The 15278-nt window shown below is 38.4% G+C and overlaps 1 protein-coding gene across 2 annotated transcripts in view; it reads right to left on the bottom strand.

Annotated features, from left to right (window-relative positions):
- HSD17B12 (hydroxysteroid 17-beta dehydrogenase 12) overlaps positions 1–15278 on the bottom strand; it is a 103736-nt gene that overhangs the window by 25746 nt on the left and 62712 nt on the right. For both annotated transcript variants that reach the window (XM_054066730.1, XM_054066729.1), the window contains 3 exons: positions 8948–9058; positions 4904–4968; positions 3825–3869 (listed from right to left, as the gene is read on the bottom strand). In XM_054066730.1, coding sequence (XP_053922705.1) covers positions 3825–3869; positions 4904–4968; positions 8948–9058 — 221 coding nt within the window. The remainder of the gene's footprint in view (positions 1–3824; positions 3870–4903; positions 4969–8947; positions 9059–15278) is intronic.

The following is a 15278-nucleotide window of genomic DNA, read 5'->3' as shown; positions in this document are numbered from 1 at the left end:
TGGTAAGGTACCTCTACAGAGGTGGTATTAGGCTGCACCAGCCCATCTGAACACTCAGAAGAGAGAGATGTCATTTACTACTGTCTTGCAGGACTACTGCTTCCCGGCTTTTCTTCTTTCTACACACAGGTCTGCAAAAGACTTATTTCCCTTCCTTCTCAAACACACTAGCTTCTTCTTACCCTTTCAATTTTGTATCAGGTATGAGTTTTGTTGTTGAGGTTTTTTTCCCCCTAAACTCTTTAACAATAATTAAAGAAAAGTTCTGCTTTTTAAATACCTCCAGAATCTTGAGATGAGGTTATGAGAGGAACCATGGAACTTTGCATACTACTCCATCTTCCTCCTCATGTATCTGTCAATTCAATCTTTGTATAAGGCTGCATTAAGTGAAGCTTTCCTGAGAAAATGTCGCAAACAAAAAGTCTTTATTCTGTTCATGGCATCATCATGACCCAAGGCACTTCTTGTTTTGTATATTACATGAAGAACAGAATAAGTCTGCACTGCATATCACCATAAAAATGTGACATTTTCCAGTGTTTGAAACTAACCTACTGTCTTTAGGGAGCGGAGAGCAGTGTTTGCTTGGGTTTCAGTATTTTACAATATGTGAGACTTCCAACATGTTTTGCATAGTCCGATGTAGCTTGTCTTCAGCAGTGTACAGGCTGCTTTGAAGGCACATCACTGTAATCACAACACTATGACAAACTGATCGAGCTCCAAAATTGCACCACTGTGAGGTTCACGGGTGACCTAAACCAGCATTGCTATAAGGACAGGATGGAGGTAGTCAGATGGAATAGGATTTGGGAAAAAAAAAAAACATGTTTAAAAGCTCTGACAGGAAACAAGCTCTCAAACATTAGAGAAAATTTTGTAATTATAGAAAATTTTGTAGTGTTAGATTCTTCATGGTTTGGAAAAGTATTGAACAGCAGGACTAAGCAGGCCAAACTTATCCTGTGAGGTGAAGATGGGGTCTTATCTCTCAGCATACTCCTTCTCACATGCTGCATATCCCCTAAGAAATCCAATGAGCTGCCCGACAAAGAAAAAGATGGATCAAAAGGTAAGAGATGAGCATTACCCTTCAAAAATGCCTGTACTTGTGGCAACAAAAGAGACCTCAATGGTCCTGCAGAATCAAACTGTGCTGAATATTTTGACTTTCCTACTTCAAGCCTAAGGAATGTTTCAGCCAGAACTGATGTGGAGTTATTTAACACATGTGCCAGAAGAGTTACGGTGTCCAACAGAGGTGTTGCTGATGGCACATAGTACAGATTACCAATAAGACAAGAGATATCACTACCTTTTGAGCATTGAGGACGTTTTGTCCCAAAGGCAAGGAAGTGGATGGCAATGCTCCAGAATGTAACACTAGAATGGTTATGAAACACTTCTGACAAGGACTTGGAGACACTGTGGGCAGAGCCTGAATGGATACCAGCAAAACCTGCTTTGTCTCTCCTGTACCTTCACCATTTCAGCAGACCTTCATCTCCTTGCTTAAGGACTTGGTGCTCTCTTCCATCCTAAACTTCATGGGTTTTTTTTTTATCAGGTAAGAAGAGAGAATATTATTATTTTTCTAAATTAACTTATACCCCTGGATAAAAGTTCTTATCAGCCTGAAACACTGAACTAAATATTCATACCTTACATACCAAAAATTTAATTACATACCAAAAATTTAAGTGAAAGGACATAGACTTTTCTTAAAATTATTCTTTCCTAACATGAGTGTCTCATTCTAATGGGTTCTCCTGAAAAACTACTTGTGATGAAATCCTCTCATAAAATGGTTTGAGTTGGAAGATTATCTAGTTCCACCCCACTTGCCATGGGCAGAGATATCTTTCACTAGAGGAGGTTGCTCTCCCCAAAACGGTAAGTATCTGGCATGCTCACTGTTGAAAAACTGGATCCTGCAGGAGGAAACATTTCAAGCCTGGAAGCTTATACTCAAATTGATTACACCCAGTAACAGGAGCTTTTAACAGTCAAGAAAAAAACCAAACTTTCAAACAGAAAGAAAACTATTATTAACACACCGACAGTAGACATTCAGTAAATTTTTACACATGAAAAGCAATCACATTAGAAGAACCACATTAGTGAAGAAGGTGACATAATGCAGATTTTACATGAAATTCTATGACTATTTTGTTAAATTGTTGACCACCACTGATTATAAACAAGAATAATCAAGTGACAAAACAGTACTCATTTATTTCAGAAGTCAATATAATCTGGATGCATCTCTGGAATTTTAGGTGTATACCAAGTTAAACTAGACCTCAATTATTATTCTAGCCTACATCTTCAGCAATACGTGTTAAAGTAGTTCACCTGTAACTTCTATTCTAACAAAATGCTTCCAGAAAGACTAACTCCCAAATTTTTTAATCACTGAATAGTGCACTCCCTCTGCTGGCATAGCACAGATGTGACATCTTCAAAAAGGCATTCTTCCAATTACACCAATTTCTAGCTAAAAGGTCTATGCATTAAAATACTTCTCCACTTTTACACTTGCAGTAGCTGTGCTAGTATTAGAAAAAAAAAAAAAAAAGGCTGTTAAATGACTTCCATAAGAGAAACTTTCAAAGGTTCCCATTAATAACTGGCTTCTCTGATGAAGACCTTGCAGGAATGCAACAAGACACCACGCACCATAATCCTAGGTCAACTAAAAATCAGTGTTTGTCAGGTTAGCAGTCATTTTCAAGGTGAAAAGTTTCTGAAAACCCACTGTTGTAGCATTTCTAACATTGCAGCAAGTATTTCTAAAATGTTAAATAAAACACACATGAAAGTGAGAGCAGGAAGCAGCAAGCTGACATTAAAAATCCCACTGAGTCACACAAAGGTTGCATTTTCACTGTTAACCTATGTTTTGATAAGGTGTGAAAATCTTACAGAAGCATTGTTCTAAGGTGCTCTGTGCCTCCTCATACGGAAACAAAACACCTACAGAGAGCACTGTAGCAGATTAATTTAATACTTAAGCTAATCAGAACAACTGCAAGAAAGTAAAATCTTTCAAGCCATCTTTGAAGCACCTAATATTCTGGCTTTGTGGCAAAAGGTTAACACTCAGCTAGTAGAGATCCAAGGGGGTGTTTTATGCACGAGAAGAGAAAGTTAAGGTTTGGCAGTGAATAATCGCAACAAGTCTCCTCAGCACTCACTGCTAATGCACTAATTGACTTCCTGTATGTTGTAAGCAGCTGCTATTCCCTCTGCCCCTTTTAAGCTTTGAAATACTATGAAGGATATCTGATTTTTGAATGGGTCTGATGTTAACAAACAGTGGAACAACCATATGTTTTAGCCTGAAGTCAGGTTAATTTCTTCACAATAAATACTTCAGTTTAAATATCAAAAACAGAAGATAACTTGACCTCAAAAGTTAATGCACTGTTCTGTGAGCTTGGTTTTCTTTCTTGCTTATATATTTTGGAGAAAATCATTACATGTCTTCTCATCAGTGTACAAAAAAAAAAACCCTTACGTATTTAAAGACAAGTTTCTTGCCTACTCCAACACAGATAACAGGGAGAAGAATGAATTTACAAGAAGGACTAGAAAGACAAGCATAAAGAAGCCTTAAATTGTTTTGCATACATACCTTCGTCTTCTAACTAACAGGTATCTTTACAACAAATGGTATTTCACACAACAATCATAACCTCTGTGTTACTCCAAGATGAAGAATGAACCTGTCGTCCAGTAGGTGAAAGTAATTCCTTCAGACAACTTAATTGTTTAGTGGTTTTGAATTAAGACTAGGAACAAGTGTTGGAGGAACTTACCTTACAAACAGCCATGACGTTAATGTTGACCATTTTGTCGATTGTCTACAAGAAAACAAAGTTTTGAGTTTTGTTTCAAGTTCTGTGATCAGTATTTACACACCCTCTGGATTACAAGTGCCAGGATAAATTAAGCCTTACATTTATACATCCACCTTAACCCCATGTCTTCCTGCTGAAGTATCAGAAGCAGTGACAGAATTTCAAAGCAAAGTCTGTGACTTCCTTTTGGTGAAGTTTTGCCTCTGATTAAGGACTAGTACCAATAAAAAACACCACAGATGTATCATGTTGACACTGTACATAATTTGCAATATTTATAAACTTCAGTTTATGAATATGTCTAAAAGATCAGAATTTATTAATGTCTGTATTTTCCTCTTCACCATTTCATAACAGTGTTTTTGTGACTTAAAGCTTATTTATCAGGTAAAAAATGATGGGTTTTGCCAAATACTGTGAGGCTTTATTGAAGGTCAACCAAACCCCAGATACATTTATCAATACTTAAGCGGAAAGCATAACCCACAGTGAATACAGTTAGCTACAGGGATTTTGGAAACAAAATAATGCATTAGTGAAAGCGTTCATAGTCAGTTTTTAAAGTGCTCAATGCAACCAAGACTGTCCTTACATTACAAACTGTCTAGAACTGTCATATTTAAGTTTCATAACAGTGTTATGGAACATGCAGCTTCCATTCATGAAGTTGCTTGCTTCCTTTCCTTTCCCTTCAGTCACGTAAGAACCTTCCCACAAGCTAAAGCAGCTCAAGAACAGCCACCAGATGCAACCACAGATAGGACTGCAATTTAGATATTGACCACAGAGCATCTGTCCGAAATAGAAATGCAAAATGAAGAAACAGGGAAGACTAAGTACAAACAACCACAAAAATTAGGCTAACATCTGAATTGAGTTATGTTGCTTATGTAGATTTTTTGGTTTTTTTAACCCATAATTGTAATCAGGAAAACTCGTTAGGCGAGTACCTTAACCAGCCTAAATACTTTTGCCGTATCCATTAAGCATTTAGTGGTAAAAATGAGAACACTAGGAAGTATCACCAAAGCACTTACTTTATCCAGGTCTGGGACATCAAGAAAATATTCAGGATAAACATATGAAATTCCCACATTGTTGACTGAAACAAAAGCACGAAGCTTTAATTAGATGCAATTTCTCACGCTCTGATTAATGACAGTTTTCAAGCAATTCTCATGAAACGTTACATTATTCTGACCCCTTTAGCCAAGTTTCTGTAGCTGTAAATACACCTGGACACACACACAACTGGACTTGGCCACACAAGTAAATGTTGTCAATTCTCCATTTGCTAAAAGCCAGGCACATTTAGCACGTATTACCCAACTTCCACCGTTTTTCGCAGCGCGAGGGAAGCACACTCCCTCCTTTACGAATGTCAGCGCACCCCGTGCCACATCGCTGCGGCGCCGCAGAAACGGAATGGACACCCGAGCTCCGACAGGAGGCGGCCGGCAGGGGGCAGCAGCGGGCCGGCCCCCAGCTCCGACAGCCGCCAAACCCTCCCCGCATCTATAATTAACCATGCCAATGGATTAATTAAACGTTTTTTTCCTACACTTCGGACCAGCAAGGTTTTATCCTCTCACCCATTCTCAAATCTCAGCACAAAGTAGGGGAAAACTTCTAATAGCATCAGAAAACAGCGCTGCCCTGCAGCCTCCATTGCCTCCAACTCAATAAAGCGTATCTCACGGAAAGCAAATGGGATCTCCGTTTCCTAAGGATCTGTTGTTCATCTTACGCAAGCGAATCGTGTGACATTTGGTTGCTGTGGCAACATTTTATATTTATATAGCAGCTTACACTCCAGAGAATCCCCAAGTGCTCCGTGTGCTTTACGGCACAGCACACCTCCAGGGCAGGAGTCTATGGGGGTATCGCACCCTCTGAAGGTACTAATGCCTTAAAAACCCATAAAAAAAATAGCTCTTACACCCATACCAAAAGCTACCATTTTAACACCCAACCTGAAATATATTTGAGCATCAACAGGGATGCAGGACATGCAGGAAACACGCAGGAGAGAGTCTGGCAAAGTGCACACAGACTTCATTCAGAGATTCCCTGGAATAACAGCTCTAAAGTCCAGATCTTTGTGTAGTTATAGAAACCCCTAGTTCATTAGTTTTGCTATGTGTTTCAAGTTTTTTAACTTTTAGGTAACCTTTAAAAATACAGGAATTGAAGAGAACATGGATCTGGCAAATTCTGAGCAGACATTTGCTATATTTAGAAAGAGATAAGTTTTTTTAAAAGGAAGAAGGTCCAGTCATGCTATTGCCAGAGGGAGCCAGATTTTTCCCTTCTTTTCATCCTAAAATAAGCTATTTCAATCCATCTCTCTGGAAAGGATTGTGGCTACAAACTATGGCATGGTTTGGGAACAAACCTTGGTTACTCTGCCCAAATTTCAAATATTTATGTGATTCATGCTCCAGAAACAGTCACACAAAAAGCACATCCCTTACACTGGGTTCGTACACTTGCACTTCCAGCAATCATTTTATACCAGATCATACTTTGCAGCATTTTGGAACAGAATACTAAAAAAAAAAAAAAAAAAAAAAAAAAAAATCAGTTTCCAGTTTGCACAGGCATATTTTACCTAGAGAATTCTGGATAACAGGTACACACACTGTCCAGATCAAACTCCTTTTAAGATCAAACTCCATTTAAGAATGGTAAAAGAAAGATTTCCCACCTCTGCTTGTTTAGCATATTGCTGTAGCTAGCACATGTTCAAAGTCACTGACAGACGCTGTTTTGAACACACAGCAAAACATTATGCAAACTCTTTTAGCCTTCATATGTGGGTGAGAAGAAGCTTCCAAGTAAGTTTACAAGGATTTCAATCTGTAAGTACTTCAGTTAGAATCTGTGCAGCTATGTAATCAGAAGCTCAATCCTGAGCAGAACGTGTGAAGACCCCTGTGTCCATAAGTATGAAGTAAAAAATTAAGCAGGATCAATTACTAACAACTACGCTGCACTACCAGCCCTTCTCACACCTATTGTTCCAGATGACACCTGAAAGAAGATGATACTGGAACCTGAGAACTTATCCCTTAAGAATGTTCTCATTTAAACCCAGCATTTCCCCTCTCACATACATGAAAAACGCAGATCAGCAACAGCTATATCCCAGTTTGCAACAACTTACACATAATTTAAAATACAAGGCACTAAAGCATAAAATTAATTGTCATTAAAAAATTAAGATATTGTCTATCTGGAGTGGCCATCCTGTGTATTGAAAAATTACATTGGCAAATATTCTATTTATACAGCTATACCTGTGGAAAAGAAAAAAAACTATGTATCATGTAATCTGATGATCTCCAGCACAAGATCTACTAAAACTACTAGTGATCATTTAGAAAAGAGATGCCTGTAAACCTGCACTGGCAATACCTGCGAGAAAAAAAAGTGAAGGAACTCAGCTAGAGAACTCAGTCGCTATTTTTTAGTTAAGGTACTCATGCCAAAGCTCTGTTTGAGGAAAGCGCCTGTTTTCCTGTAATAAGCTTACAGAAAGTGTGAAACATTCACATGGCATTTAATGCCCATCCCAAGCAGGACTACAGAGAGTCAGATTTCTGTTATCTCATGCACCACCATAACCAGTGTAAGAAACAACAAAACCCCTTACAGTGTGGCTATGTATCTCAAGCAATAAAAGGTTTTCTAGTTTGAGACATTTAAGTGATGTACTATTCTGCAATAATTGCTATATGACAGACAGCTTGCAAGCCTTACAATCCTTGAGTTGATTTTGACAGTACAGATTAGAGCAGATGTTAATTTTAATCTTCAAAGTTTCTTTGGAACTTGTTTCCTTCAAAAAAAAAAAAAAGCAAGACATCCACAGTTTTGTCACAACTACTCTTTACACAAAACATTCTTGGCAGTTGCAGTTACTCCAATGGATTTGAGTTTTTATAGCAATTAAATAGTGGATGTTGTGAGCTGCATGTACTCAAATCTGTCAGAAGTATTAGGGAACATTCTGGGATTTATCTTTTAATGTTATTTTTCAATTGAGTTTTGATATACGCTATTTTCTTAGGCATTACTGGCAGACATAAAACAAGATTCATCTACTTGAAACAAAGCTCATATACTATATCATGTGTATAATGAATTTCTTTTGAAATACGCTTTTAAAAAACAGTTCTAGCTCCTAATACTGCACATCAGTTTAATCTAATGAGTTTTGTAGTGAGAAGTGCTTTATCACATGATGTATACCAGTAGATGCCCAAGCCATGCAACTTTAATAGCTTCATGCGTTATGTTTAACCATCACAGGTTCTCATCCCCATATTAAGAAACTGTAGAAACACAGAATATAAGCAGAGGTATATGTGCTTTTCAAGAAAGAACTAGAAAACTGATAAGAAACTGCCTTTACCCCACTGTTCAGAAATTATTCAGGAAAATTGCTGTTATCTTTAAACTCTTAGCTTGTGCACCTTGAAATCACCTTAGTTCTACATTAGACAAAGTAACTCGATGGACCACCTTGCCTTTTCAAGGACTACTACACCACTGTCACTTCTGTAATATCACAAACCATACTTTGAACACATGGTGCTGCTATCAGCAAAAGAACTGCAGCTTACCAACATGACCAGAAGACGCTTAAGAATTTTGAAGCAGGAGCCACTTACCTGGTGCTATATTGTAATTATAAAATTTTAACATATCTGTAATTAAAATTTATCATTTCTCCCAGAGGGCTCTGCTGCTAAGCTGAGCCTAAGTATGTGGAGCTTGCTTAGGTCAAGTCACCGTGCATTCAGTCACAAGACAAAAAGCCTTTAACAATCACAGAATAACACATCAAAAAAAAAAAAATCAATAAGCATCACAGTTCCTGCAGCCTAGACACACGTGCAAGCATCATCTCAGATAGCATATCAGGAGGCTAAAGAAACATATCCAGCAGGCAGTGACATAGTCAGGCAAACAAAATTCTGTGAACTGGTTTCAATACACCTCCCTATGCGAAAAAGTTAGCAGGCATGTCAAGATGAAACATCACTAGGAAAGACTTAGAAATATCAGATACAAACCTAAAACACCGATCTCCAGGCCTTCCAATCCTGCTTTGATTCTACTGTAGATATCTTCTCTCTCTCCAAAGTCTGCCACAATGACTTTTGTTTCGACTTTGTATTTCTCATCTAGAAAAAAAAATTTAAAAGTTTAAGTTTGAAATAGTTGAATTATCATTCAGATATTAAGAATACATAAGTTATTATGGTTTTACAAAACATTATGTTAAGTAGAGAACATTACACATGAACATTTTCGTCTCTGCAACAGGAATGCTTATATTTTAACATCACCTGTACAAGAAGTCTGTGACATTAAACTACTTGTGTCAAGACGAAATTCTCAAATGATTCAGCATTTTGTTTGTAAGGGATGATGATGGCAAGAAAACAAGTCATATAGGTTTGCACAGAATCAAAACAATGCCAAAATCTGAGAATGTACATACACAAAAGTATTCAAGTAGAACACTTTTTTCCAACTTAAGTCAAATCGTAATTGAGTTGCTTCAGACCAAAAAAAAAGATTCTTTACTGGCCTTTCTTTCTATTCTCACTTCTAGTGCCATAAAACCTTTAGAATATTTAGTAATTTGAATTTAAATCAAAACAGGAACACATGGGTGAGCAAGAGGAGCAGAACTTCAAGTTTAGTAATTTCAGAACTGTTCTTACATGCTACCATCTCCACCCTTAACAGAACAGGAAAAATACATGTAGCCAGGTACATTTTGAAATAGAAAAAGAAAGGAAGTATTAAAAGTACTTCATATAAAAAGCAATTCTGCTTCCATCAAGCTAAATTAATTACACTGAATTAAAAACTGTACAACGTCCTCTCAGACTTCAAAAGAGTACAACAGTAGCTTAACATTACAGCACTGCTGTGTTTTGCTGCATCCAATTCCCATCCAAGCATTCCTTATTCTTTAAGGAACCTCTATACAGCTTGACAAGGGTTTTACAGCACTTTGACCCCAGAACCATTCATAAAAGCAGTGCCATGTTAAAGAATCATTCACAAAAAGATTAGAAGCAGCCAGATTCCCATGATGCTCTTTCCCATTCAAGAGAAAGCTGCAAGTCCCATGATCCTGCCGTCCATTCATGCAGAATCATGAATCTACTGAACTCACTGGTTTGCTGGCTGCCTCCCCTCCCCCACCTTCCCTAATGGCAGATGAAATTATTTCTCCTCCTTTTCCCTCTCCCCACCCTCAACCTCTCCATCTCTCCTGAACAGCTGCATTGTTTAAAAATCCCCCGAGAGATGTTGCTATGTCAAATGACGACGTAAATAGCATTAAGCCCCTACTGCAGCGGCAGTCTTGTGATCGCGTCAGAAGAAAATCAAGTTCCACATTGTGGGGATAGAAACAGTCTATTTTCGAACACAGCTGTTCTAATATTTAGCATTCATGTTTGAGGTCTTACAGGACACTGAACTAAAGACAGCATTAGAGGCACATCTAATATGTGCAAGTGGACTAGGTGGGCAAAGCCCAAGCTGCACACTTCTACACACATGCCATTTTTAACTGGTTTACGGGATCTGCAGCTGTCTTCACTGCCACTTCGATGCTTCACAAAACATGAGCTGTTCAAAAGACTAACACTTCTCACAAATTTTCTCAGTTGGTACTGGCCCTTTTATAAGAAACATTCTTCATGAGGTTTGTTACTGTTTATCTCTGAAGGCTTTTGAAACCACGACAGGGATACGGAAAGAATGAGCACAATCACTACAAACCTTTACACATTTCCAGCACCCACACCACCTTGTCACTGCCACATTTTTTGCTTTTGTACCTGCCAAGAGTAGAACTCACCAGATTTCAAATTGGTGTACCTAGATCTATTCTGATTATTCTGCCTAATACAAGGTTTTTGAACTGCCGTCTCTTCCTCCTCAGTCATATCTCATAACAATATTTTTTTCTTTCCCATTCCTGTCATTATGCGCTGGTTGATACTGCACTGATATTCGGTCGCTAAGATTGAAGAGGTAACTTGCTTTCCTTACTTCTCAGTTTTGAGCCACAGCACATTAAGATGTTAACATTTACTTGTTCTCACGTCCATCTTTCCAGTTTCCTCTGCATGTCAGAGATCTCAAGTATCTTCTAGATTTTTCAGAATTTGAACCTGCCGCTTTCAACTTTACAAATCTTACCTCATTGAATTTCACAAGCACAAGGAATGTGGAATGGAGACAGGAAAAGCCACATCTATCCTACACCTTCCTTTCTAATGGGTCTCCACTAAGATAAACTTTTACATATTCTCGCACTTCAAAATAAAATTACGTATTATACTGTATGTCCAGATCCCAATAGTGTTCCTAAACCCTGGTTTTTAATTTTCATACAGACATCGTTTAAGTTCATGGAAGCTCTTGCAAATAAACTTTATTAGCAACTCAGTTTAACATTTTAAAAATTAGGAACTGAACTGTCAAGTTCAGGAAGTTTATCAAAAGGATACTTGTGCATTCATACACGAATTAAGTCATCAACAGCTTGCAGGAAAAGAATATCTACTCTTACATGGATGTGACACTAGTGCTTACTTACAAATGCAAGCACAAAGGCTGCTAAAGAATAGATTAAGCCCAAGAGACCCAAAGGAGACTCCCAGTTCTACCACACAGTACCTCCAGATGCCAAATTAAGTTAATTTCAAGCCAGCAAAATCATAAAAGATGCTTCAGCCACAGTAAGTAAGGGGGTGTCTGGGCAAGGAAGTAATCCTCAAGGAAGAGAGACTTGTGGAGCTGGAAATCATGCACTTCAGCAAGCAGGCAGCTGTGGAGCAGCAGAGAACTGAAGACAAAGGTTGAAAAAGGACAAATCAGCAGCAGAAAGCACATCAGCACCATCCCAAGCAACAGCCAAAGAAACACAACACTTACCTGATTTCTCATCTACAAGATGGTTACTTATCACCTCACTAGGTAAAGCAAACACTTAATAAACTCCAAAGGCCACAGAGATGTCTGACTTATAGGAAACGTATGCGGTGTCTTGTTACACAAAGAAAACACCAGTCTGAATGAATAGGCAAACCAGGACACATCTTGCTACTAAAAAGATTCAGGTGTAAAACGGGACTGCATTACCTAGAATACCAGAAAAAAGGATGAAATTAGAATTTAAAAAAAAATAATAATAATAGCGGGAAGTCAGAAACTACAGTGAGCTACACCATAAATAAAGACTAATAAAGAACTGTGAAGTGGCTAAGAGTTAAGCACCTTCAAATTTAGTTTTCTGGAAACTTTCAAGTAATTCAAAGCAGCAGCCCTCCTAAACCGAAATCTTGGTTGGCAGGCTAAGAAAATGCTACAGAAGTGAAGTTTCCAGACTTTGATAAATTGGGCTAAGAAGAAGGTTACCCCAGAGATAGGTTCTTAGATGTGAAAGCAAACAAACACATGGTCAGCATAAGTAGCTTGGTTTACCTGACAGAAGCAGTGTCAGTGTTAAAGTGGTCTTTGGTACAAAATCTTGCTGGGGAACAGGAAAACTAGATGATCACCATCCATAATAAAAAAAAAAATATTAGTACTTGCACCACTCATTTGAAAGTAGTTGGCTAAAACAGCTTGAATTTGCACCATGCATGTTGAAACAAATCCAGTCACCTTTGCAACACAGAGGTTCAGGACACAAGGCCCACACTGTAAGCAGGCACTGGGAACAGTTACTTCATGCTCAGGGAGAGTAAATCTAAAACCTCTTGCTAAAACTGAAGCATTCCATCACTTCACGTTCCAAGCCTCACATAAATATCACCACCACAGTGATGTGGTATAAAGTAACTGCTTAGAAAAACAAAAAAAAAAAAGTTGTCTTGCTTGGTCTTTAGCCTCAGCATGGCCAGAAGTGCAAGTGAACCAGTAGAAAAAAAACCTTTCCATTCCTCATCACACAGGGGGGAAAAAAAATTGTTTAAAAAAGCAGATTTGGATACATCCACAAATAAAGATGTCAACTTTCCAGTGTCGCTGCAGTGGCAAAACTCACCCTAATCCATCAACCAGCCTCCAGAAAGAGTTTGTAACCTTTCAATAAAGGGTAAGAAGCTGAGAGATGAAAGCAAAACATGAAAACCTCCTGCTTTTAGTACTGTATCTATGCAGGGCAGAGATGAAGCAAAATTTAAGACGACAGAGTGGCTGCAGATAGCTCTGCAAAGTCTTAGGATTCTTTCAAGGGAGAGACAACCATTTTGGGAACTTCTCCAAATTGGGACTTTCAGAGTTCAGAGTCAGCACATCGAGTGTCATCACTGGAATCTGTTTTCCAGAAGGACTAAATATTTTCAGACTGGTGACAGCAGATTGTTATTATGCACTTATCATGTTCACCATATAGAAGCATGTTAAAGTCAGCCGGGTATAACAAGAGCTAGCTTTTTCTGATAATTTCGTAGGGGCTTAAGCACCTGGGAATAAGCTTTGCCTTTCAGCAGAATAGAGACCAGCTGTTAATTACAGTTCTAAGTTACTCAATGAAGTCCAAGATATTGAGAAAGAAATGTAAAATGAGATGGAAACCTTTTCTCCCCTGAATCAGTGACAGTGAAATACAGAATCACCAGAGTAGCATATAGATAATTATTAGGAAAAAGCAGAAACCCTAAGGAACAACCTGCAATACTCTTCAGGAATCAGATTCCAGTAACACAGGTAACAGAAGGAGAAAAGGCAAACAAGCAAAACACCTGGACTCTTCTTAGCACACGTGTTTTATTTATATTTTAATTCCAACATCCAAACACAATACTTAAAAGGCTTTCTGAGGGGGTGAGAGTTCCCATTTGTATCGCTGTATCAGTCCTTGTCCTGAATGACAGATTCACTTATTATTTCACACTTCTTATTTCTGTTGAAGAGAGAACAAGGGAGGACCAGGGCCTGGAGGGCAGCACAGGCAATCAGGGAGGGTCAGTGTTGAACCCTCAAACAGAAGGATGCTGCATGGCAGAGACCCCATGCAGGAGAATATGAGTATTCAGAAAGGAAGCAGCAGCAACAGATACAACAGGATTTTTACCATAAGTAAGTTTTAGGCATTTCTATAATGCTCTGAATTGCACTACTGGTAACCTAAGGAATAACAAAAGTTGAAGTTGTAGCTAAAAGAAAACTCTGTTCCAAACCCTGGAAGGTAGGAATGCTACAACTGTGTCTGTTTCTGCATAGCATAACAAGATGCCTGCCTACAATTTAACAGAACTTGCTATGTTTCAACACTTTTTTAAAAGCACATGCGTATGCAAATTTGATGAAGCACTAATGATTAGGTTCCGATTCCTTCCATTCAACTACATATGCAACACTGCCAGGGAATTCCTTATATACTACACTAGCTGTACATGTAATTTCATAGCTACAATTTCCTTAAAAATAGTGAAAAATCTAATCACAGAAGTATAGAATGGGTAAAAAAGGCCAGATCTAATTAAAAATGTTACAATTCTGTTAAACAGCTTTAAATTTTAATATACACACACATACACAAGTCAATGCCTCAATTCTCAGCTTTCAAAAATAACACAGCAGAAGATGGATCTCTAAGCCCAGGACCACAAATCTTTGAACTGCAGGGTACATTTAAGTTTTTAATGTGTACAGGCAGTACTGCTACTACAAAACATAGGAAGAAAACACGCTTTAGCTTTATTAATACTTGCCTCCATTTGCTCCTCTCCGACTCTCATTAAGCCAAAATATATCACAGCTTCTAAGATACACTTACCAAGTCAGAAAAACATTCTTAGCAACACACAGGATCAATCAATAAGCCCATTCACCCAAATATTATGCTCAACATTGGAAGCTTTCCTAAATCAAGCTTGTCCTAATTACAACACTAACTAAAAACACAAAATGAAGCAGCCTGTAAAGACAGCTGCAGAGCCTCGCAGACAGGGGTGCTGCACAGAGTCACTGCAGTGTTTTCAAACGTTGACATTATTTCAGGCAGTAAGGCAAGCACAGCTTTGATGCTCACCACACACCCCCCCAACTCCAGAACGCCACATCAGTGCTAGACAGGAGAGACATCAACAGACAGTGCACGTGCAACCCACTCCATGCAAGTCAGGAGTCCTGCCTTTCAAGAATAACATTGTTTTGCCCTTGTGTGGTTTTCCTCATTGCTACCTCAAAATATCCACCATGACTGAAGCTGCACAAAGGATTTGTTAGGATGCCATCCCGAGCTGTTTGAGATGAGTACAACATGAAGTGTGAGAAGGTTAGTATTGTGTGACAGGCAGCATTGCAAACTCTCACTCCTTCTTTTCTCTTTCCCTGATGCTATTTGCAACCTTCCCCAAGGCT

Source organism: Cuculus canorus, chromosome 5 (genome assembly GCF_017976375.1).
Source record: "Cuculus canorus isolate bCucCan1 chromosome 5, bCucCan1.pri, whole genome shotgun sequence".
Classification (NCBI taxonomy): Eukaryota; Metazoa; Chordata; class Aves; order Cuculiformes; family Cuculidae; genus Cuculus; species Cuculus canorus.
The sequence above is the reverse complement of the archived record's forward strand: the minus strand, read 5'-3'. Positions and strand labels throughout refer to the sequence as shown.